General features: G+C 48.9%; 2 protein-coding genes across 3 annotated transcripts in view; both read left to right on the forward strand.

Annotated features, from left to right (window-relative positions):
- Nucleotides 1-23,600, forward strand: part of LOC134983129 (uncharacterized) — an 85,819-nt gene extending 62,219 nt beyond the window's left edge. Inside the window, exon 6 of one of the 2 annotated variants that reach the window (XM_063948862.1) lies at nt 21,863-23,600. In XM_063948862.1, coding sequence (XP_063804932.1) covers nt 21,863-21,960 — 98 coding nt within the window. In that variant the 3' untranslated portion in view covers nt 21,961-23,600. Of the gene's footprint in view, nt 1-21,854 lie in introns of both variants that reach the window. The other variant, XM_063948863.1, reaches the window with a different exon arrangement.
- The window catches only part of LOC134983134 (zinc finger protein 271-like), a 260,373-nt gene that overhangs the window by 234,927 nt on the left and 1,735 nt on the right, over nt 1-23,711 (forward strand). The gene's annotated exons all lie outside the window — the stretch shown is intronic.

Here is a 23,711-nt window from a genome sequence, read left to right on the forward strand (position 1 = left end):
GGATAGGTGCAGTAGTGGTGGGTAGGATAGGTGCAGTAGTAGTAGGGGGTAGGATAGGTGCAGTAGTGGTAGCAGGGGGCAGGATGGGTGCCGTAGTGGTAGCAGGTGGTAAGATACGTGCAGCAGTGGTAGGGGGTAGGATAGGTGGAGTAGTGGTAGGGGGCAGGATGGGTGCAGTAGTGGTAGGGGGCAGGATGGGTGCAGTAGTGGTGGTAGCAGGGGACAGGATGGGTGCAGTAGTTTGTAGCGGGGGTAAGATAGGTGCAGCAGTGGTAGGGGGTAGAATAGGTGGAGTAGTGGTAGGGGGCAGGATGGGTGCAGTAGTGGTAGGGGGCAGGATGGGTGCAGTAGTGGTGGTAGCAGGGGACAGGATGGGTGCAGTAGGGGGTAGGATAGGTGCAGTAGTGGTAGAAGGGGGTAAGATAGGTGCAGCAGTGGTAGGGGGCAGGATGGGTGCAGTAGTGGTGGTAACAGGAGGCAGGATGGGAGCAGTGGTGGTAGGGGGCAGGATGGGAGCAGTAGTGGTAGGGGGTAGGATAGGTGCAGTAGTGGTAGCAGTGGGTAAGATAGGTGCAGTAGTGGTAGGGGGTAAGATAGGTGCAGTAGTGGTAGAAGGGGGTAAGATAGGTGCAGCAGTGGTAGGGGGCAGGATGGGTGCAGTAGTAGTGGTAGCAGAGGATAAGATAGGTGCAGTAGGGGGTAGGATAGGTGCAGTAGTGGTAGCAGGGGGTAGGATAGGTGCAGTAGTGGTAGCAGGGGGTAGGATAGGTGGAGTAGTGGTAGGGGGCAGGATGGGTGCAGTAGTGGTAGGGGGCAGGATGGGTGCAGTAGTGGTGGTAGCAGGGGACAGGATGGGTGCAGTAGGGGGTAAGATAGGTGCAGCAGTGGTAGGGGGCAGGATGGGTGCAGTAGTGGTAGCAGGAGGCAGGATGGGAGCAGTGGTGGTAGGGTGCAGGAGTGGTGGTAGGGGGCAGGATGGGTGCAGTAGTGGTAGGGGCAGGATGGGTGCAGTAGTGGTAGCAGGGGGTAGGATAGGTGCAGTAGTGGTAGCAGAGGGTAGGATAGGTGCAGTAGTGGTAGCAGTGGTCAGGATGGGTGCAGTAGTGGTAGCAGAGGGTAAGATAGGTGCAGCAGTGGTAGGGGGCAGGATGGGTGCAGTAGTGGTGGTAGCAGGGGACAGGATGGGTGCAGTAGGGGGTAGGATAGGTGCTGTAGTGGTAGAAGGGGGTAAGATAGGTGCAGCAGTGGTAGGGGGCAGGATGGGTGCAGTAGTAGTGGTAGATGGGTGCAGTAGTAGTGGTAGATAAGATAGGTGCAGTAGTGGTAGGGGGTAGGATAGGTGCAGTAGTGGTAGCAGGGGGTAAGATAGGTGCAGTAGTGGTAGCAGGGGGTAAGATAGGTGCAGTAGTGGTAGCAGGGGGCAGGATGGGTGCAGTAGTGGTAGCAGGGGGCAGGATGGGTGCAGTAGTGGTAGGGGGTAGGATAGGTGCAGTAGTGGTAGCAGGGGGTAGGATAGGTGCAGTAGTGGTAGGGGGTAAGATAGGTGCAGTAGTGGTAGCAGGGGGTAGGATAGGTGCAGTAGTGGTAGCAGGGGGCAGGATGGGTGCAGTAGTGGTATGGGGTAGGATAGGTGCAGTAGTGGTAGCAGGGGGTAAGATAGGTGCTCTAGTGGTAGCAGGAGTAGGATAGGTGCAGTAGCGGTAGCAGGGGGCAGGATGGGTGCAGTAGTGGTAGCAGGGGTAGGATAGGTGCAGTAGTGGTAGCAGGGGGCAGGATGGGTGCAGCAGTGGTATGGGGTAGGATAGGTGCAGTAGTGGTAGCAGGGGGTAGGATAGGTGCAGTAGTGGTAGGATAGGTGCAGTAGTGGTAGGGGGCAGGATGGGTGCAGTAGTGGTAGCAGGGGGCAGGATGGGTGCAGTAGTGGTAGCAGGGGTAGGATAGGTGCAGTAGCGGTAGCAGGGGTCAGGATAGGTGCAGTAGTGGTAGCAGGGGGCAGGATGGGTGCAGTAGTGGTAGGGGGTAAGATAGGTGCAGTAGTGGTAGGGGGTAAGATAGGTGCAGTAGTGGTAGCAGGGGTAGGATAGGTGCAGTAGCGGTAGCAGGGGTCAGGATGGGTGCAGTAGTGGTAGCAGGGGTCAGGATGGGTGCAGTAGTGGTAGGATGGGTGCAGTAGTGGTAGCAGGGGTAGGATAGGTGCAGTAGCGGTAGCAGGGGTCAGGATGGGTGCAGTAGTGGTAGCAGGGGGCAGGATGGGTGCAGTAGTGGTAGCAGGGGTAGGATAGGTGCAGTAGTGGTAGCAGGGGGCAGGATGGGTGCAGTAGTGGTAGCAGGGGTAGGATAGGTGCAGTAGTGGTAGCAGGGGGCAGGATGGGTGCAGTAGTGGTAGGATAGGTGCAGTAGTGGTAGCAGGGGGCAGGATGGGTGCAGTAGTGGTAGCAGGGGTAGGATAGGTGCAGTAGTGGTAGCAGGGGGCAGGATGGGTGCAGTAGTGGTAGCAGGGGGCAGGATGGGTGCAGTAGTGGTAGCAGGGGCAGGATGGGAGCAGTAGTGGTAGCAGGGGCAGGATGGGTGCAGTAGTGGTAGCAGGGGGCAGGATGGGTGCAGTAGTGGTAGCAGGGGCAGGATGGGAGCAGTAGTGGTAGCAGGGGGCAGGATGGGTGCAGCAGTGGTATGGGGTAGGATAGGTGCAGTAGTGGTAGCAGGGGGTAGGATAGGTGCAGTAGTGGTAGCAGGGGGCAGGATGGGTGCAGTAGTGGTAGCAGGGGTAGGATAGGTGCAGTAGCGGTAGCAGGGGTCAGGATGGGTGCAGTAGTGGTAGCAGGGGTCAGGATGGGTGCAGTAGTGGTAGGATAGGTGTAGTAGTGGTAGCAGGGGGTAAGATAGGTGCAGTAGTGGTAGCAGGGGGTAAGATAGGTGCAGTAGTGGTAGCAGGGGGCAGGATGGGTGCAGTAGTGGTAGCAGGGGTAGGATAGGTGCAGTAGTGGTAGCAGGGGGCAGGATGGGTGCAGTAGTGGTAGCAGGGGGCAGGATGGGTGCAGTAGTGGTAGCAGGAGTCAGGATGGGTGCAGTAGTGGTAGCAGGGGGCAGGATGGGTGCAGTAGTGGTAGCAGGGGCAGGATGGGTGCAGTAGTGGTAGCAGGGGCAGGATGGGAGCAGTAGTGGTAGCAGGGGCAGGATGGGAGCAGTAGTGGTAGCAGGGGGCAGGATGGGTGCAGTAGTGGTAGCAGGGGCAGGATGGGAGCAGTAGTGGTAGCAGGGGCAGGATGGGAGCAGTAGTGGTAGCAGGGGGCAGGATGGGTGCAGTAGTGGTAGCAGGGGCAGGATGGGAGCAGTAGTGGTAGCAGGGGGCAGGATGGGTGCAGCAGTGGTATGGGGTAGGATAGGTGCAGTAGTGGTAGCAGGGGGTAAGATAGGTGCAGTAGTGGTAGCAGGGGGTAGGATAGGTGCAGTAGTGGTAGCAGGGGGTAAGATAGGTGCAGTAGTGGTAGCAGGGGGCAGGATGGGTGCAGTAGTGGTAGGATAGGTGCAGTAGTGGTAGCAGGGGGTAAGATAGGTGCAGTAGTGGTAGCAGGGGGTAAGATAGGTGCAGTAGTGGTAGCAGGGGGTAGGATAGGTGCAGTAGTGGTAGCAGGGGGTAAGATAGGTGCAGTAGTGGTAGCAGGGGGCAGGATGGGTGCAGTAGTGGTAGGATAGGTGCAGTAGTGGTAGCAGGGGGTAAGATAGGTGCAGTAGTGGTAGCAGGGGGTAGGATGGGTGCAGTAGTGGTGGTAGCAGTGGGCAGGATGGGTGCAGTAGTGGTAGGGGGTAAGATAGGTGCAGTAGTGGTAGGGGGTAAGATAGGTGCAGTAGTGGTAGCAGGGGGTAGGATAGGTGCAGTAGTGGTAGCAGGGGGCAGGATGGGTGCAGTAGTAGTTGGGAGTGGAACGGACCCTGGGGGAATAAGATGCAGCGTAACAGGAAGCGCACCTACTTTGCTGCCTGCGCCCTCACAGGTATAATGTGCAGGTATTGGCCATGTTATTAAATGCATATAGGAAAGGCCCACCCGCACGTTCGTGAAACTAAAGATTTATCAGTGCCATTCCCCCAGGTCGCAGCGCTCTGACCTCTTGATACTTTCCGGTCGTGGTGCCCGACCGCACTGACATGTCCCGCTCGGCCCTAGCTCATCTTCTCTGCAGCAAACCCACCGGGCTGCCCGTGGTGAAGACCATCCTCTCCTTCTCCTCGGCTCCCTCCTGCATCTTCCATACCCCTGTCATCGTGATGACCCCGCATGGTTGCCACCAGCACATTCAGTGGGTTGGAGGCAGCGTAGAGAGGAGGGACCGACGTCTCAGGTGGCGCTTGGATTGGGAGACGCTGCCAGCAGCGATTGGATGTTGAGAAGCTGCCGGCGGCTATTGGCTGGTGAGGCAGGGCTTGGGGATTTCTATTGGCTGTGAGGCGGTGGTCAGCAAAAAACAGTGCGTCCTGCGGATCCCGCTCACTTTTAAAATCTAAGTCCCTCACTGCCTGTAGCGCGTAAAAACGCGCCATAGCGCCTATTTTGCGATCACTGGTGTGTTACCAGCCCAGAGATCTGACAAGTCTCCTCCTCACACTCTCTGGTATATCTCATACATCAGGAGCCATCAGCCCCTATTATACTCCTGCTTTCCCCCTCACATCATGTCACTGTGTGTTACCAGCCCAGAGATCTGACCAGTCTCCTCCCCACACTCTCTGGTGTATCTTATACATCAGGAGTCCTCAGCCCCTATTATACTCCTGCTCTCCCCCTCACATCATGTCACTGTGTGTTACCAACCCAAAGATCTGACCAGTCTCCTCCCCACACTCTGGTGTATCTCGTACATCAGGAGCCATTAGCCCCTATTTCTCTGACGTCCTAGTGGATGCTGGGAACTCCGTAAGGACCATGGGGAATAGACGGGCTCCGCAGGAGACTGGGCACTCTAAAAGAAAGATTAGGTACTATCTGGTGTGCACTGGCTCCTCCCACTATGACCCTCCTCCAGACCTCCGTTAGATTTCTGTGCCCGGCCGAGCTGGATGCACACTAGGGGCTCTCCTGAGCTCCTAGAAAGAAAGTTTATTTTAGGTTTTTTATTTTACAGTGAGACCTGCTGGCAACAGGCTCACTGCATCGAGGGACTAAGGGGAGAAGAAGCGAACCTACCTGCTTGCAGCTAGCTTGGGCTTCTTAGGCTACTGGACACCATTAGCTCCAGAGGGATCGACCGCAGGACCCGTCCTTGGTGTTCGTTCCCGGAGCCGCGCCGCCGTCCCCCTTACAGAGCCAGAAGCACGAAGATGGTCCGGAAAATCGGCGGCAGAAGACTTCAGTCTTCACCAAGGTAGCGCACAGCACTGCAGCTGTGCGCCATTGCTCCTCATGTACACCTCACACTCCGGTCACTGATGGGTGCAGGGCGCTGTGGGGGGGCACCCTGAGCAGCAATAAAAACACCTTGGCTGGCAAAATAATCACAATATATAGCCCCAGAGGCTATATATGTGTTAAATACCCCTGCCAGAATCCATAAAAAAAGCGGGAGAAAAGTCTGCGAAAAAGGGGCGGAGCTATCTCCCTCAGCACACTGGCGCCATTTTCTCTTCACAGTGCAGCTGGAAGACAGCTCCCCAGGCTCTCCCCTGTAGTTTTCAGGCTCAAAGGGTTAAAAAGAGAGGGGGGGGCACTAAATTTAGGCGCAATATTGTATATACAAGCAGCTATTGGAAAAAATTCACTCTCTATAGTGTTAATCCCTACATTATATAGCGCTCTGTTGTGTGCTGGCATACTCTCTCTCTGTCTCCCCAAAGGGCTTTGTGGGGTCCGGTCCTCAGTCAGAGCATTCCCTGTGTGTGTGCGGTGTGTCGGTACGTTTGATGAGGAGGCTTATGTGGTGGCAGAGCAGATGCCGATAAATGTGATGTTGCCCCCTGTGGGGCCGACACCAGAGTGGATGGATAGGTGGAAGGTATAAACCGACAGTGTCAACTCCTTACATAAAAGGCTGGATGACGTAACAGCTGTGGGACAGCCGGCTTCTCAGCCCGCGCCTGCCCAGGCGTCTCAAAGGCCATCAGGGGCTCAAAAACGCCCGCTCCCTCAGATGGCAGACACAGATGTCGACACGGAGTCTGACTCCAGTATCGACGAGGTTGAGACATATACACAATCCACTAGGAACATCCGTTACATGATCCCGGCAATAAAAAATGTGTTACACATTTCTGACATTAACCCAAGTACCACTAAAAAAGGGTTTTATGTTTGGGGAGAAAAAGCAGGCAGTGTTTTGTTCCCCCATCAAATGAGTGAATGAAGTGTGAAAAAGCGTGGGTTCCCCCCGATAAGAAACTGGTAATTTCTAAAAAGTTACTGATGGCATACCCTTTCCCGCCAGAGGATAAATTACGCTGGGAGATATCCCCTAGGGTGGATAAGGCGCTCACACGTTTGTCAAAAAAGGTGGCACTGCCGTCTTAGGATATGGCCACTTTGAAGGTATCTGCTGATAAAAAGCAGGAGGCTATCCTGAAGTCTGTATTTACACACTCAGGTACTAGACTGAGACCTGCAGATAGTGCTGCTGCAGCGTTGTCTATGAGGGATGCACAGAGGGATATTTTGCCGGCTGGCATCCAGAATTAATGCAATGTCCATTCTGTCAGGAGGGTATTAGAGACCCGACACTGGACATGTGATGCTGACTTTAAAAGGCACATAGAGATTCTGCCTTATAAGGGTGAGGAATTGTTTGGGGATGGTCTCTGGGACCTCGTATCCACAGCAACAGCTGGGAAGAAAATTTTTTACCTCAGGTTTCCTCACAGCCTAAGAAAGCACTGTATTATCAGGTACAGTCCTTTCGGCGTCAGAAAAGCAAGCGGGTCAAAGGCGCTTCCTTTCTGCACAGAGACGAGGGAAGAGGGAAAAAGCTGCACCAGTCAGCCAGTTCCCAGAATCAAAATTCTTCCCCCGCTCCACAGGCGTAGCCAGGTACGGTGGGGGGCCGCCTCAAAAATTTCAGCGATCAGTGGGCTCGCTCACAGGTGGATCCCTGGATCCTTCAAGTAGTATCTCAGGGGTACAAGCTGGAATTCGAGGCGTCTCCCCCCCGCCGTTTCCTCAAATCTGCCTTGCCGACAACTCCCTCAGGCAGGGAGGCTGTGCTAGAGGCAAATTCACAAGCTGTATTCCCAGCAGGTGATAGTCAAGGTGCCCCTACTTCAACAAGGACGGGGTTACTATTCCACAATGTTTGTGGTACCGAAACCGGACGGTTCGGTGAGACCCATTTTAAATTTGAAATCCTTGAACACATACATAAAAAAATTCAAGTTCAAGATGGAATCTCTCAGGGCGGTTATTGCAAGCCTGGAGGAGGGGGATTACATGGTATCCCTGGACATCAAGGATGCTTACCTACATGTCCCCATTTACCATCCTCACCAGGAGTACCTCAGATTTGTGGTACAGGATTGCCATTACCAATTCCAAACACTGCCGTTTGGACTGTCCACGGCACCGAGGGTCTTTACCAAGGTAATGGCAGAAATGATGATACTCCTTCGAAAACAGGGAGTTTTAATTATCCCGTACTTGGACGATCTCCTTATAAAGGCGAGGTCCAAGGAGCAGTTGTTGGTCGGAGTAGCACTATCTCGGGAAGTGCTACAACAGCACTAAACATTCCAAAGTCAGAGCTGGTTCCTACCACACGCCTACTGTTCCTGGGGATGGTTCTGGACACAGAACAGAAAAAAGTGTTTCTCCCGCAGGAGAAAGCCAAGGAGCTGTCATCTCTAGTCAGAGACCTCCTGAAACCAAAACAGGTATCGGTGCATCACTGCACACGAGTCCTGGGAAAAATGGTAGCTTCTTACGAAGCAATTCCATTCGGCAGGTTCCATGCAAGAACCTTTCAGTGGGACCTCTTGGACAAGTGGTCGGGATCGCATCTTCAGATGCATCGGCTGATAACCCTGTCTCCAAGGACCAGGGTATCTCTACTGTGGTGGCTGCAGAGTGCTCATCTTCAAGAGGGCCGCAGATTCGGCATACAGGACTGGGTCCTGGTAACCACGGATGCCAGCCTTCGAGGCTGGGGGGCAGTCACACAGGGAAGAAATTTCCAAGGACTTTGGTCAAGTCAGGAGTCGTCCCTACACATAAATATTCTGGAACTGAGGGCCATTTACAATGCCCTAAGTCTGGCAAGGCCTCTGCTTCAAAACCAGCCGGTACTGATCCAATCGGACAACATCACGGCAGTCGCCCATGTAAACCGACAGGGCGGCACAAGAAGCAGGATGGCGATGGCAGAAGCCACAAGGATTCTCCGATGGGCGGAAAATCACGTACTAGCACTGTCAGCAGTGTTCATTCCGGGAGTGGACAACTGTGAAGCAGACTTCCTCAGCAGACACCACCTACACCCGGGAGAGTGGGGACTTCATCCAGAAGTCTTCCAACTGTTGGTAAATTGTTGGGAAAGGCCACAGGTGGACATGATGGCGTCCCGCCTAAACAAAAAACTAGATATTGCGCCAGGTCAAGGGACCCTCAGGCAATAGCTGTGGATGCTCTAGTGACACCGTGGGTGTACCAGTCGGTTTATGTATTCCCTCCTCTGCCTCTCATACCAAAGGTACTGAGAATAATAAGAAAACGAGGAGTAAGAACGATACTCGTGGTTCCGGATTGGCCAAGAAGAGCTTGGTACCCAGAACTTCAAGAAATGATATCAGAGGACCCATGGCCTCTACCGCTCAGACAGGATCTGCTACAGCAGGGGCCCTGTCTGTTCCAAGACTTACCGCGGCTGCGTTTGACGGCATGGCGGTTGAATTCCGGATCCTAAAGGAAAAGGGCATTCCAGAGGAAGTCATTCCTACGCTGATAAAGCCAGGAAAGAAGTAACCGCAAACCATTATCACCGTATTTGGCGAAAATATGTTGCGTGGTGTGAGGCCAGGAAGGCCCCAACAGAGGAATTTCAGCTGGGTCGTTTTCTGCACTTCCTACAGTCGGGAGTGACTATGGGCCTAAAATTGGGTTCCACTATGTCCAGATTTTGGCTCTGTCGATTTTCTTCCAGAAGAACTGGCTTCACTGCCTGAAGTTCAGACATTTGTAAAGGGAGTGCTACATATTCAGCCCCCTTTTGTGCCTCCTGTGGCACCTTGGGATCTCAACGTGGTGTTGAGTTTCCTAAAATCACATTGGTTTGAGCCACTTAAAACTGTGGATTTGAAATATCTCACGTGGAAAGTGGTCATGTTATTGGCCTTGGCTTCAGCCAGGCGTGTGTCAGAATTGGCGGCTTTGTCATGTAAAAGCCCTTATCTGATTTTCCATATGGATAGGGCAGAATTGAGGACTCGTCCCCAGTTTCTCCCTAAGGTGGTATCAGCTTTTCACTTGAACCAACCTATTGTAGTGCCTACGGCTACTAGGGACTTGGAAGATTCCAAGTTACTGGACGTAGTCAGGGCCTTAAAAATGTATATTTCCAGGACGGCTGGAGTCAGGAAAACTGACTCGCTTTTTATCCTGTAGGTACCCAACAAAATAGTGCTCCTGCTTCTAAGCAGACTATTGCTCGCTGAATTTGTAGCACAATTCAGCTGGCGCATTCTGCGGCTGGATTGCCGCATCATAAATCAGTAAAAGCCCATTCCACGAGGAAAGTGGGCTCATCTTGGGCGGCTGCCCGGGGGGTCTCTGCTTTGCAACTTTGCCGAGCTGCAACTTGGTCAGGGGCAAACACGTTTGCTAAATTCTACAAATTTGATACCCTGGCTGAGGAGGACCTTGAGTTCTCTCATTCGGTGCTGCAGAGTCATCCGCACTCTCCCGCCTGTTTGGGAGCTTTGGTATAATCCCCATGGTCCTTACGGAGTTCCCAGCATCCACTAGGACGTCAGAGAAAATAAAATTTTACTCACCAGTAAATCTATTTCTCGTAGTCCGTAGTGGATGCTGGGCGCCCATCCCAAGTGCGGATTGTCTGCAATACTTGTATATAGTTATTGCCTAACTAAGGGTTATTGTTGATCCATCTGTTGAGAGGCTCAGTTATATTTCATACTGTTAACTGGGTATAGTATCACGAGTTATACGGTGTGATTGGTGTGGCTGGTATGAGTCTTACCCGGGATTCAAAATCCTTCCTTATTGTGTCCGCTCTTCCGGGCACAGTATCCTAACTGAGGTCTGGAGGAGGGGCATAGAGGGAGGAGCCAGTGCACACCAGATAGCACCTAATCTTTCTTTTAGAGTGCCCAGTCTCCTGCGGAGCCCGTCTATTCCCCATGGTCCTTACGGAGTTCCCAGCATCCACTACGGACTACGAGAAATAGATTTACCGGTGAGTAAAATCTTATTTATACTCCTCTCCTCCTCACATCATGTCACTGTGTTCTAGCAGTACCTCTGCCTCTGGTATTACATGCTATATTATGTACGCTATGGATGTGTAATTTATTGGTCAGCTGTGAGGTCACAGTATCCTATCCTGATAGTGAAGTGTATAGTACAGATTATGGGAAAACTAGTCGGGTGAAATCCAGTCTTGCTGTGTGTATATAAATGATCCTGCTTGTTGAATACTTCTATAGTTAGCAGACCTAGGAATGTCTGGCCCCATGCTGGTACACATCACTTGTACTACTGTGCCAACCTTGTATGCACTAAAAGGGTCACTGTTTTCACATGGGTGTCACTTCTTTTCTTCTTCAGGGTCCATATTCTCCACAGGGATACCTTGGGGTATGCTGGTGGAGACTATGACAGGCACTGGACAGCAAAGCTTTTCATGCTCCCAGGATGCACTGGATCCCTATCCCCTAATACCCCACCCACAGCTCAGGTTCTTTAGTTTTTTGTTTTGTGCCAGCAGGAGCTGGTCACCGGTATAACAGTGGGGCTCCACTTGCAAGTTTTTTACTTTTAACATTAATTTCTCTAACGTCCTAGTGGATGCTGGGGACTCCGTAAGGACCATGGGGAATAGACGGGCTCCGCAGGAGACATGGGCACTTTAAGAAAGAATTTAGATTCTGGTGTGCTCTGGCTCCTCCCTCTATGTCCCTCCTCCAGACCTCAGTTTGAATCTGTGCCTGGACGAGCTGGGTCCTATTCAGTGAGCTCTCCTGAGCTTGCTGTAAGAAAGTATTTTGTTAGGTTTTTTATTTTCAGAGAGCTCTGCTGGCAACAGACTCCCTGCATCGTGGGACAGAGGGGAGAGAAGCAGCCCTACTCTCTGAACCTAGGTCCTGCTTCTTAGGCTACTGGACACCATTAGCTCCAGAGGGATCGTACACAGGATCTCACCCTCGTTGTCCGATCCCAGAGCCGCGCCGCCGTCCCCCTCGCAGAGCCGGAAGACAGAAGCCGGGTGAGCATGAGAAGCAAGAAGACTTCGAAATCGGCGGCAGAAGACTCCAGTCTTCACTGAGGTAACGCACAGCACTGCAGCTGTGCGCAATTGCTCCCACACACCTCACATACTCCGGTCACTGTAAGGGCGCAGGGGGGTTTGGGGGAGGGGGGATGCGCGCGCCCTGGGCAGCATTTGGACCTCTTTTTGGCAAAAGTGATCATATATACAGTTGGGCACTGTATATATGTAGGAGCCCCCACCAAGAAAATTTATATTTAAGCGGGACAGAAGCCTGCCGTCGAGGGGTCGGGGCTTCTTCCTCAGCACTCACCAGCGCCATGTTTTTTCTCCACAGCACTGCTGAGAGGAAGCTCCCCAGCCTTTCCCCTGCAGATACACGGTAGAAGAGGGTAAAAAGAGAGGGGGGGCACATAATTAGGCACAAAAATCAATATAAACAGCAGCTACTGGGTTAACATTAAGTTACTGTGTTATTCCTGGGTTAATAGCGCTGGGGTGTGTGGTGGCATACTCTCTGTCTGTCTCTCCAAAGGGCCTTGTGGGGGAATTGTCTTTAGATGAGCATTCCCTGAATGTGTGGTCTGTCGGTACGTGTGTGTCGACATGTCTGAGGTAAAAGGCTCCCCTAAGGAGGAGATGGAGCAAATATGTGTGTGAGGGGTGTCTCCGTCGACAACGCCGACACCTGTTTGGATATGTGTAATTAAGTGCTAAGGTTAATTTATTGCACAAAAGATTAGGGAACAGACAGGGAATCTACCCATGTCTGTCCCTATGTCGCAGAGACCTTCAGAGTCTCTCAATGCTCACTATCCAAAATAATAGACACTGATATCGACACGGAGTCTGACTCCAGTGTCGACTACGATAATGCAAAGTTACAGCCAAAATGGCAGGAAAGTATTCAATATATGATTATTGCAATAAAAGATGATTTGCATATCACTGATGACTCATCTGTCCCTGACACAAGGGTACACATGTTGAAGGGGAAGAAAGCTGAGGTAAATTTCCCTCCTCTCATGAGGAAAAAGAGCGGGAATCTCCAGACAAGAGACTGCAGTTTCCCACAAAGAATTCTCAGGGAGTATCCTTTCCCCACTAGGGCCAGGATACGATGGGAATCTTCCCCTAGGGTGTCAAGTTTGCCCAAAAGGTAGCGCTGACTTAACAGCTATCCTCAGGGATCCTGCAGATAGCGAGCACATTCTGGTACACTACTCAGACCGGCGATTGTGTCGGCATGGGTTTATAGCGCTGTAGCAGCGTGGACAGGTACCTTATCAGCAGAGATTGAGACCCTAGTATGTGTGTGTGTGTGTGTGTGTGTGTGTGTGTGTATGTATGTATGTATATATATATATATATATATATATATATATATATCCAGTTAAGTCCACACTCACTGCTGCAGTCCACAACATAGGCGGTGCTCCATAAAGGGCTCCAGAGAAGTCCAAAATATATCCAGAAAAAGTACAGGCACTCACCACTTCCTTGAAAATAGAGAAATTTATTGCCACTCACAGGTATGTCTCACATAGAAACGGTCAGCATGTCAGCATATCGTGTCGACGTTTCGGCTCCATTCGAGCCTTTTTCAAGACAGAGAAAATCACAACAGGTGTATACCCAGCAGCCCATACCACACACTGCACCCTGGATCACTTATGTAGCAAAGACACCACACAAATCCCGCCCCTCAATTAACCAACAGGAACTGACCATACTGATCAATGCACATTCACAAATACCTGTTGGACTATACAGACATCGACTGGGTCAATTAAATAGAATTGCCATGCGTGAATAAAAATATGGGGAAAATATAACACAAACACGGCTAATCGCGGCAAATTGCCGCGATGCCGGAAATGGCGTGCGTTCCACTGGCCGTGGAACGCACACCTGACTAGCGTACTTCCGGAAACGCTGTGCGCTCCACCGCCGTGGAGCGCAACCACATGACCGGAATACCAGAGCTAGATAGGACGGCTGCCAGCCGTCGCTAGGCAGCCTAACTGTAACACATGTAGGGATACAGCAGTAACTGCACGTTACCAGACCCCTGCGTAGATAGAACAACATTAGACTACCACTGCCAGTGGAACGCACGCCATTTCCGGCATCGCGGCAATTTGCCGCGATTAGCCGTGTTTGTGTTATATTTTCCCCACATTTTTATTCACGCATGGCAATTCTATTTAATTGACCCAGTCGATGGCTGTATAGTCCAACAGGTATTTGTGAATGTGCATTGATCAGTATGGTCAGTTCCGGTTGGTTAATTGAGGGGCGGGATTTGTGTGGTGTCTTTGCTACATAAGTGATCCAGGGTGCAGTGTGTGGTATGGGCTGCTGGGTATACACCTGTTGTGATTTTCTCTGTCTTGAAAAAGGCTCGAATGGAGCCGAAACGTCGACACGATATGCTGACATGCTGACCGTCTCTATGTGAGACATACCTGTGAGTGGCAATAAATTTCTCTATTTTCAAGGAAGTGGTGAGTGCCTGTACTTTTTCTGGATATATATATATGTAAAAAAAAAATATATATATATATATATGTGTGTGTGTGTGTGTGTGTGTGTGTGTGTGTGTGTGTGTATATATATATATATATGGGCAATGTGTGGACCGGCACTCCTCCTTCAATATACAGATGCTCCGGTGCCTCCAGGAAACATGTTGTGTATAAACAGGCAAAAAAGGCTGCGGCACTCAGAGACTTGATGCAAAATTCTTAGTGTATTAAAACGAACATCTGAAATCCAAATTGCTGTTTCTCCTTGACAAAGGGGTGTGCCAACCCCGAAACGTTGGATTTCAGATGTTCGTTTTAATACACTAAGAATTTTGCATCAAGTCTCTGAGTGCCGCAGCCTTTTTTGCCTGTTTATATATATATATATATATATATATATATATAAAAGATGCTGTCTTAGATAGATAGATAGAGATATATATATATATATATATATATATATAAAACATGCCCAAAGAGACATTAGTCTACTGGGTTCTAGAGTCAACGCTATGTCGATTTCTGCTTGACGTGTCCTGTAGAATATGCAATGGACATGTGATGCCGACTTAAGAGGCATATGGAAGGCTGAGGATTGTGTGGAGAAGGGATCTCGGACCTGGTCTCCACAGCTATAGCTGGTAATTCTGATCTTTTGCCTTATATTCCTGCACAGCCTAGAAAAGCACGACATTATCAAATGCAGCCTTTCGATCACAAAGAAACAAGAAAGTCCGTGGTGCTTCCTTTCTTGCCAGAGGCAGGGGCAGAGGAAAGAAGCTGCACAACACAGCTAGTTCCCAGGAACAGAAGTCCTCCCCGGCCTCTACAAAATCCACTGCATGTCGCTGGGGCTCCACAGGCGGAGCTAGGCCCGGTGGGGGCACGTCTTCGAAATTTCAGCCACAAGTGGGTTCACTCCCTGTTGGATCCCTGGGCAATAGATATTGTGTCTCAGGGATACAAGCTGGACTTCGAGGAGATGCCCCTTCACCGACGGCCCTGCCGGCTTCCCCCCACGAGAGGGAAATAGTGTTAACTGCAATTCACAAATTGTATCTTCAACAGGTGGTGGTCAAGGTTCCTCTCCTTCAACAAGGAAGGGGTTATTATTCGACCATGTTTGTAGTACCGAAACCGGACGGTTCGGTCAGACCCATATTGAATTTAAAATCCCTGAACATGTACCTGAAAAGGTTCCGGTTCAAGATGGAATCGCTGAGAGCGGTCATCGCAAGCCTAGAAGGGGGGGATTTTATGGTGTCTCTGGACATAAAGGATGCATACCTTCATGTCCCCATTTATCCACCTCATCAGGCGTACCTCAGATTTGTGGTACAGGATTGTCATTACCAATTTCAGACGTTGCCGTTTGGTCTCTCCACGGCTCCGAGGAATATTTACCAAGGTAATGGCGGAAATGATGGTACTCCTGCGGAAGCAAGGGGTCACAATTATCCCATACTGGGACGGTCTCCTCATAAAAGCGAGGTCAAGAGAGCAGTTGCTGATCAGCGTAGCACGTTCTCTGGAAGTGTTATGGCAACACGGCTGGATTCTCAATATTCCAAATTCGCAGTTGATTCCTACGACTCGTCTGCCTTTCCTGGGCATGATTCTGGACACAGACCAGAAAAGGGTTTATCTCCCGATAGAGAAAGCTCAGGAACTCATGACACATCTTCAGATACATCGGTTAGTCACCCTATCCCCCAGGGCCAGGGTGTCTCTCCTCAGGTGGCTGCAGAGTGCTCACCTTCTCGAGGGCCGCAGATTCGGCATTCAGGACTGGGTCCTGGTGACCACGGATGCAAGCCTCTGAGGGTGGGGAGCAGTCACACAGGGAAGAAATTTCCAAGGTCTGTGGTCAAGTCAGGAGACTTGCCTTCACATCAACATCCTGGAACTAAGGGCCATATATATCGCCCTACGTCAAGCAGAGACCCTGCTTCGCAACCAACCGGTTCTGATTCAGTCAGACAACATCACTGCTGTGGCTCATGTAAACCGACAAGGCGGCACAAGGAGCAGGGTGGCGATGGCGGAAGCCACCAGAATTCTTCGCTGGGCGGAGAATCACATAAGCACACTGTCAGCAGTGTTCATCCCGGGAGTGGACAACTGGGAAGCAGACTTCCTCAGCAGGCACGACCTCCACCCGGGAGAGTGGGGACTTCATCAAGAAGTGTTCACGCAGATTGCAAGGCGGTGGGAACTGCCACAGGTGGACATGATTGCATCCCGCCTCAACAAAAAGCTACAGAGGTATTGCGCCAGGTCAAGAGACCCTCAGGCGATAGCTGTGGACGCCCTGGTGACACCGTGGGTGTTCCAGTCGGGCTATGTATTTCCTCCTCTTCCTCTCATACCCAAGGTGCTGAGAATCATAAGAAGAAGAGGAGTGAGAACAATACTCATTGTTCCGGATTGGCCAAGAAGGACTTGGTATCCAGATCTGCAAGAAATGCTCACAGAGGACCGGTGGCCTCTGCCTCTAAGACAGAACTTGTTGCAACAGGGGCCCTGTCTGTTCCAAGACTTACCGCGGCTGCGTTTGACGGCATGGCGGTTGAACGCCGGATCCTAGCAGAGAAAGGCATTCCGGATGAGGTTATTCCTACGCTGATAATGGCTAGGAAGGAAGAGACAGCTCAACATTATCACCGTATATGGCGAAAATATGTTGCGTGGTGTGAGGCCAGGAATGCCCCTACGGAGGAATTCCAGCTGGGCCGTTTCCTTCACTTCCTACAGTCAGGAGTGACTTTGGGCCTAAAATTGGGTTCCATTAAGGTCCAGATTTCGGCCCTATCCATTTTCTTTCAAAAAGAGCTGGCTTCTCTACCTGAAGTTCAGACGTTTGTAAGGGAGTGCTGCATATTCAGCCCCCTTTTGTGCCTCCAGTGGCACTTTGGGATCTTAACGTGGTGTTGAGTTTCCTGAAATCCCACTGGTTTGAACCACTCAAAACGGTGGAATTGAAATATCTCACGTGGAAGGTGGTCATACTTCTAGCCTTGGCTTCGGCTAGGCGTGTGTCAGAATTGGCGGCTTTGTCACATAAAAGCCCCTATCTGGTTTTCCATGCGGATAGAGCAGAATTGAGGACCCGTCCACAATTCCTGCCGAAAGTGGTTTCATCCTTTCATATAAACCAACCTATTGTGGTGCCTGTGGCTACTACTGACTTGGAGGATTCCGAGTTGCGTGATGTGGTCAGGGCTTTGAAGGTTTATTTAGCCAGAACGGCTAGAGTCCGGAAAACAGAGTCCTTGTTTGTCCTGTATGCGTCCAACAAGCTTGGTGCTCCTGCATAAAAGCAAACTATTGCTCGCTGGATCTGTAACACGATTAAGCAGGCTCATTCTGCGTCTGGATTGCCGCTGCCAAAATCAGTTAAGGCCCATTCCACTAGGAAGCTGGGCTCTTCTTGGGCGGCTGCCCGAGGGGTCTCGGCCTTACAGCTGTGCCGAGCGGCTACTTGGTCAGGTTCAAACACTTTTGCAAAGTTCTATAAGTTTGATACCCTGGCTGAGGAGGACCTGGAGTTCTCTCATTCGGTGCTGCAGAGTCATCCGCACTCTCCCGCCCGTTTGGGAGCTTTGGTATAATCCCTATGGTCCTTACGGAGTCCCCAGCATCCACTAGGACGTTAGAGAAAATAAGATTTTACTTACCGGTAAATCTATTTCTCGTAGTCCATAGTGGATGCTGGGTGCCTGTCCCAAGTGCGGACTTCTTCTGCAATGCTTGTATATAGTTGTTGCTTAAATAAGGGTTATGTTATAGATGCATCAGGGTTGAACTGATGCTCTGTTGTTCATACCCAGTTAACAGTAAGTTTATCACAAGTTATACGGTGTGATTGGTGTGGCTGGTATGTATCTTGCCCTGGATTACCAAAATCCTTTCCTTGTACTGTCAGCTCTTCCGGGCACAGTTTCTCTAACTGAGGTCTGGAGGAGGGACATAGAGGGAGGAGCCAGACCACACCAGAATCTCTAAATTATTTCTTAAAGTGCCCTGTCACCTGCGGAGCCCGTCTATTTCCCATGGTCCTTACAGAGTCTCCAGCGTCCACTACGGACTACGAGAAATAGATTTACCGGTAAGTAAAATCTTGTTTTTTGGGGGTTTTCACATGAGCAAGCAGTGCTAGGTTGTCCCTTGGATGCCAGCGCTGCATTACCCCCACTGGCGCCGTGACACCAGCCACGGCTTGGGGATTTTGGTGGGACCCTGCAGCCTTCCGCTAGTAGAGGCACCCAGGACAGCAAAGGGACTCTGGGGGACAGGTAAGGCAGGTTCCAGCTTGCTGGACTCATGATCGTGGCAGTACAATTCCTCCAGTTCCGGTAGATGGACCGACGGTGCTGACGTGGACTCAGACCATGGCGAGCCTTGGGCTTCACTAGGCCACCAGGTCACGTGTATTACTGGCGCTAAGAAAAGCTTTATTATGGCCAGGAAACCGGTGGTGGGTATTGGCAAAGGGGAGGCAGCACTTCTTCAGCTGCCCCTTCCCCTAGTCTAGGTCGCCATTCCGCTGAGGTCTTCCCACCCTGGGCTGCTCCTTCCTCACCCTCCTTCCTCACAGAGACGCTGTGCAGCCATTGCAAGAGCACTGCAGGTCTCCGGGAACGCTGGGTTTGGTCTCCCTGTATACCTCTACCTCTAACAGTGCCACTGCAGTTACATTGTATTATCTGCATTGTATGTGACTTATGCTAGTTCTGCTATCTGTACTTTACTCTCTGTACATTATATTGCTTTCCCTGTACCTTTCTTTCTATAGTAACCCTTAGATACTGGTGTGTATAGGGTTTACTTTGCCCACATTATACTTTATTGTATTAGTGTATACTTCTTGTCACATACTGTTATCAGTTACACCGTGCACATTACCATATTGTGTGTGTACACTCCTTGCAGTTACATCTAACAAAGGCAAGGCAGCTTAACAGACTGGGGTTTTACCCTAGTGTCCTGTAGGACCTGTTCAGCTGAGGTATTGCCTCAGGATTTAGTACAAGACCGTCAATGCACCTCTTGTGTGTGCCCCCCCCCGGCCCGATAGCTCCCCTCGTGCCAGCACAGGAGCCTCATTGGACCTCCATTTTCTAACATGTTGGCTAAAATTGTTGACCATATTACAGCTCAGTATGTGATTTCCCCTATGGGTCTCCCACAGCAATTGCAGCCTGTTTATCAGCCCATTCCAGTCCCACCTTTCCCTCCTCCCTGGATGGACATGTTTTCTACCTCCGTACAGAGGAGGTTATTCAGAGTTGTTAGCACACCAGAGAAATTAGCAAATAGGCAAAACCATGCTGCGCTGCAGGTGGGGCAAATGTAACCTGTGCAGAGAGAGTTAGATTTGGGTGGGTTATATAGTTTCTGTGCAGGGTAAATACTGGCTACTTTATTTCTACAATGCAATTCAGATTTCAGTTTGAACACACCCCACCCAAATCTAACTCTCTCTGCACATGTTATATCTGCCCCACCTGCAGTGCAGCATGATTTTGCCCAACTGCTAACTTTTTTGGGTTTGCTGACAACTGACCCCCAGAGTCTTCAGCTTCGTTCCATAATATATTGCAGGGCCAGGTACCACTACCTACACCTACTGCCACCAAGCGTACTGTCAAACAAAACAATTGTAGAGGGTGCGCCATTAAATATATAGCATTTAATATTAAAACATCAATTAAGAGATGCACATAAAAAATATAAAAGATAATCACCGTAAAAACCACTTATTGATAAGTCAGTGGAGCCGATATACTTATGCTACTAGATGAATAATGCCGAAGCAGCTTAGTGTGGAGACATGTAAAAATCACAGTTACACACTTGTATCACAGCGCTCCAAGTTAGAAGGAGAATTAGTCAGTAGTGCAGTTCTTATAGCGCCCAATTGCGCGTCATGCTCGACCCCTAGTAATAATCTGCTCACCCCTGATGTCCAATGATGTCCGTCCGGTGGACCCTCGGTGCAGCGTTGGTGGAGGCTGGAGTGTTTATTAGCCGGCAATGGGGGTAAGGGAGGGAGAATGCGACTCGTACGGCCCTGTGAGTGGTCTCTGCAGTTGGCCCTAGTGTCCAATGATGTCCACCTGATGAACCCTTGGTGCGGCGTTGGTGAAGGCTGCTGTCCTTATTAGCCAGCAGCGGAGGAGAGAACACAACTAGTGAGGCAATGTGTAAAGCCGCCTCTGTGATTAGCTGCCCAAATGAATTGGTTCTAAGTGGTGTTAAGCAGCGATGATGGCTTGTAGCTATAGGAGCGGTTTCATCATAAGGTAAGACAGGTGTCCATCAATGAAGATAGTCCTAACTGCGCACAATTCGCAGGCATTTCGGACAACAACAATTGGCATTGCCGGTCAGCGACGGGATTGGGCAAAAATTGCCTTAATACTTTATTATCAAGTCATCAAAGTTGCCATTTCCCCCCCCAGAGGGTCTTTGTCAAGACGGGCGTTCGCAAGGTGATTGACAGGAAGAGGCACAGCAGCTGTCAGATCTGAATTACCCCCATAGTCCCCATGGAATGTGATCTGCAGTGAATACTCTTATCCATTATGTTTGCATGTTTCACATCCAAGTTTATCACATTTATAGTTACCTTTCCTATTGTTGAGCTCATCGAGTCATGTCAAAGACTTGGTTGTTTGTATCATATTAGAACTAAAGGGACTCTATGCTAGATAACGATGTAAGTTCATAGCTTTTTTTTTTTAATTATCCTTGGTTCATCAACCTTATCTGTTTTAAGTATCTGATAATTCTTCTTAATGATAGAATTTGTTTAATTTGAGAAGGAATTAAACTTAGTTATGAATTTGGGGTTGTGTTCAATTGGGGGCCCTAGTGGTTGTTTCTTTTTTTTATGTAAATAGAAGAGATTCTCGATCAATATTCCTTGCTATATCATAGGCTGTGGTTAAGATCTCATCTGGATAGCCTTGTGTGCCAAAAGAGGCAGTGAGTCCACCTGCTTTAAATCAAACTGTTCCAACCCGGAACAATTCCGTCATATACGAAGATACTGACACTTAGGCATGTTTTTTAATCAAGGATGATGGGGACAACTGTGATAGTTCAAGAAATGATTGCAGTCAACCTCCTTTTTTAAAAGTGGAGCTTACTATTCTGTTAGCCCTGATGGAGATAGCAAAATCCAAGAAGGTGATATTAAATGGGTGTACCGTGCTTGTGAATTTAAGTCCAAATAACTTAGTATTAATGTGATACAAAAATAAAGTGGTAGAATTTAAATCCCCATCCCAAATGAAAAACATATCATATATGTACCTACCATAGAGCACTAGATTTTCTCCAAAAGGACGCCCCATATAAGTTGTTCTTCAAGGTAGCATAAGTATACATTTGCAAAACTAGGGGTGAATCTGATGCCCATGGCGGTACCTATCATCTGCAAATAAAATTTCAAATCATATGTGAAGTATTTATGTGATAAAATTAACTTGATTGCATCAAGAATAAATTGGCCTCTTCTCTTGCTTAGAGAATCATCCATTGACCGATATTTATTTTATTGTCGATATAACCTGTTGATGAGGTATATTGGAATAAAGTGACTCTACATCACAAGTCATAAATATATAGTTAGCCTTCCAATTTATATTCTTGATCATATTGAGAAAATGTGTAGAATCTCTAATATATGATTTTAATGTGATCACATGTGGCTGCAAGAAAAAAAAAATCAACAAATGATGACAAATTAGATGTGACCCAACACCAGAGATTATAGGGTGCCCGGGAGGTGATTGGAGTGTCTTGTGAAATTTTGGGGAGGTGATAATACGTGGGGACAATAGGATGTGAGTTCAATACAAATATTCACTTTTGGATATTACTCACTGACACATTTTGAAAGACCCACAGGTGGAGCAAATTGTTTCACTTGCAATCCTGTGAGGAGACCTGGAAAACATGAACTGTTGGGACTACTTGAGGACCGAGGTTGGGAACCACTGATCTAGAGGACAGATTGAATAGACCTTCGTTCCTCAGTCTCTTTGAACATTTTTGGAAAGATTTCCTTCCTCCAAATCGAATTCCTTTCTTTTTGGGGAGTCTTGTTGTAGCTGACTGTATCACTTTCTGTTTCTCCACATAGGGTAGAGATCCTGTTATAAAAAAGGTGAATGGTTACCTGTGTCTTTTCTAGTATTTGTTTGGGTCTTTGGTCTCGCTCCCTTTTGGTTGAAATAATCAGTTACATTATAATTAACTTTAGGTCTAGATGCATAGGAGGGTCTATGGGGCTTTTCCCCAGAGAATCATCTATTCTGATAAATGGTACTTCAAATGAAGGCTGCATGCCCTCTATGATTAGAATATTGGGGGGGAGTCTTCATTGCCCCGTAGTGGACTATGTCTAAAGTTGTTTCTATGTTTTCTAGTAAATTATCTTACTTTTCCTTGTGTATAGTCTCCATGGTCCTTTGATAATTTACCATTTTTAGTGTTAAGTGATTGCTCAACTTCTATCTTTTTTCAAGGCATAGTCCATATCCCTAAAGCCTGACCTAACGTCAAAGGCTTTCAATATTTTTGGGATGTTTTCAATTTCTTTAGAGAGCGCCTGGACCTTATTGTCTCTATAGGTTATTAACACTTGAATTAGGGCAAACGAACAATCATCCAAGGTGTTATTCCATTTTTTGGGTGAGTTCATCATCCTCTTTAAACAAACAAGATTAAAAAATCCTTAGTCCTCTGGGTATCATCTTCTCCTTTTAGGTATATTGTAAGCATAATTTTGTCTAGCCAGTGTCTAGTTTCTGTTCTCACGCTGTTAGCTAAATGTATGCACAGGCGATGTTGTTATATTACTGCACAGCCCATGTCACCTCTAGTAAATCCCACATGATCTCTCAGTGTTACCTAAATGTATGCGCTGGCAATGTTATATTACTGCACAGCCCATGTCACCTCTAGTAATCCCACATGATCTCTGTGTTACCTAAATGTATGCACAGGCAATGTTATATTACTGCACAGCCCACGTCACCTCTAGTAATCCCACATGATCTCTGTGTTACCTAAATGTATGCACAGGCGATGTTCTATTACTGCACAGCCCATGTCACCTCTAGTAAATCCCACATGTTCTCTCAGTGTTACCTAAATGTATGCACAGGCAATGTTATATTACTGCACAGCCCATGTCACCTCTAGTAAATCCCACATGATCTCTTAGTGTTACCTAAATGTATGCACAGGCGATGTTCTATTACTGCACAGCCCGTGTCACCTCTAGTAATCCCACATGGTCTCAGTGTTACCTAAATGTATGCACAGGCGATGTTATATTACTGCACAGCCCGTGTCACCTCTAGTAATCCCACATGGTCTCAGTGTTACCTAAATGTATGCACAGGCGATGTTATATTACTGCACAGCCCATGTCACCTCTAGTAATCCCACATGATCTCTTGTTACCTAAATGTATGCACAGGTGGTGATCTATTACTGCACAGCCCATGTCACCTCTAGTAATCCCACATGGTCTCTCAGTCCAAGCTTCCTAGGCTTTTTTAATTAAACATAAAAGAAATGCCAGAAATACAGTATGGGTTACAATGTCTGTTACAGAATTATATATTGTACCATGTAACATGCTGGGTCTTGTGTGCTCATTTTATAGTAATTTTCCATTTTTATCATAATCTTTACAATATTTAAATGGTTTCATGAAAATTCATATTTCCATAATGTATTTTATTTC

This window comes from Pseudophryne corroboree, assembly GCF_028390025.1.
Source record: "Pseudophryne corroboree isolate aPseCor3 chromosome 3 unlocalized genomic scaffold, aPseCor3.hap2 SUPER_3_unloc_1, whole genome shotgun sequence".
Classification (NCBI taxonomy): Eukaryota; Metazoa; Chordata; class Amphibia; order Anura; family Myobatrachidae; genus Pseudophryne; species Pseudophryne corroboree.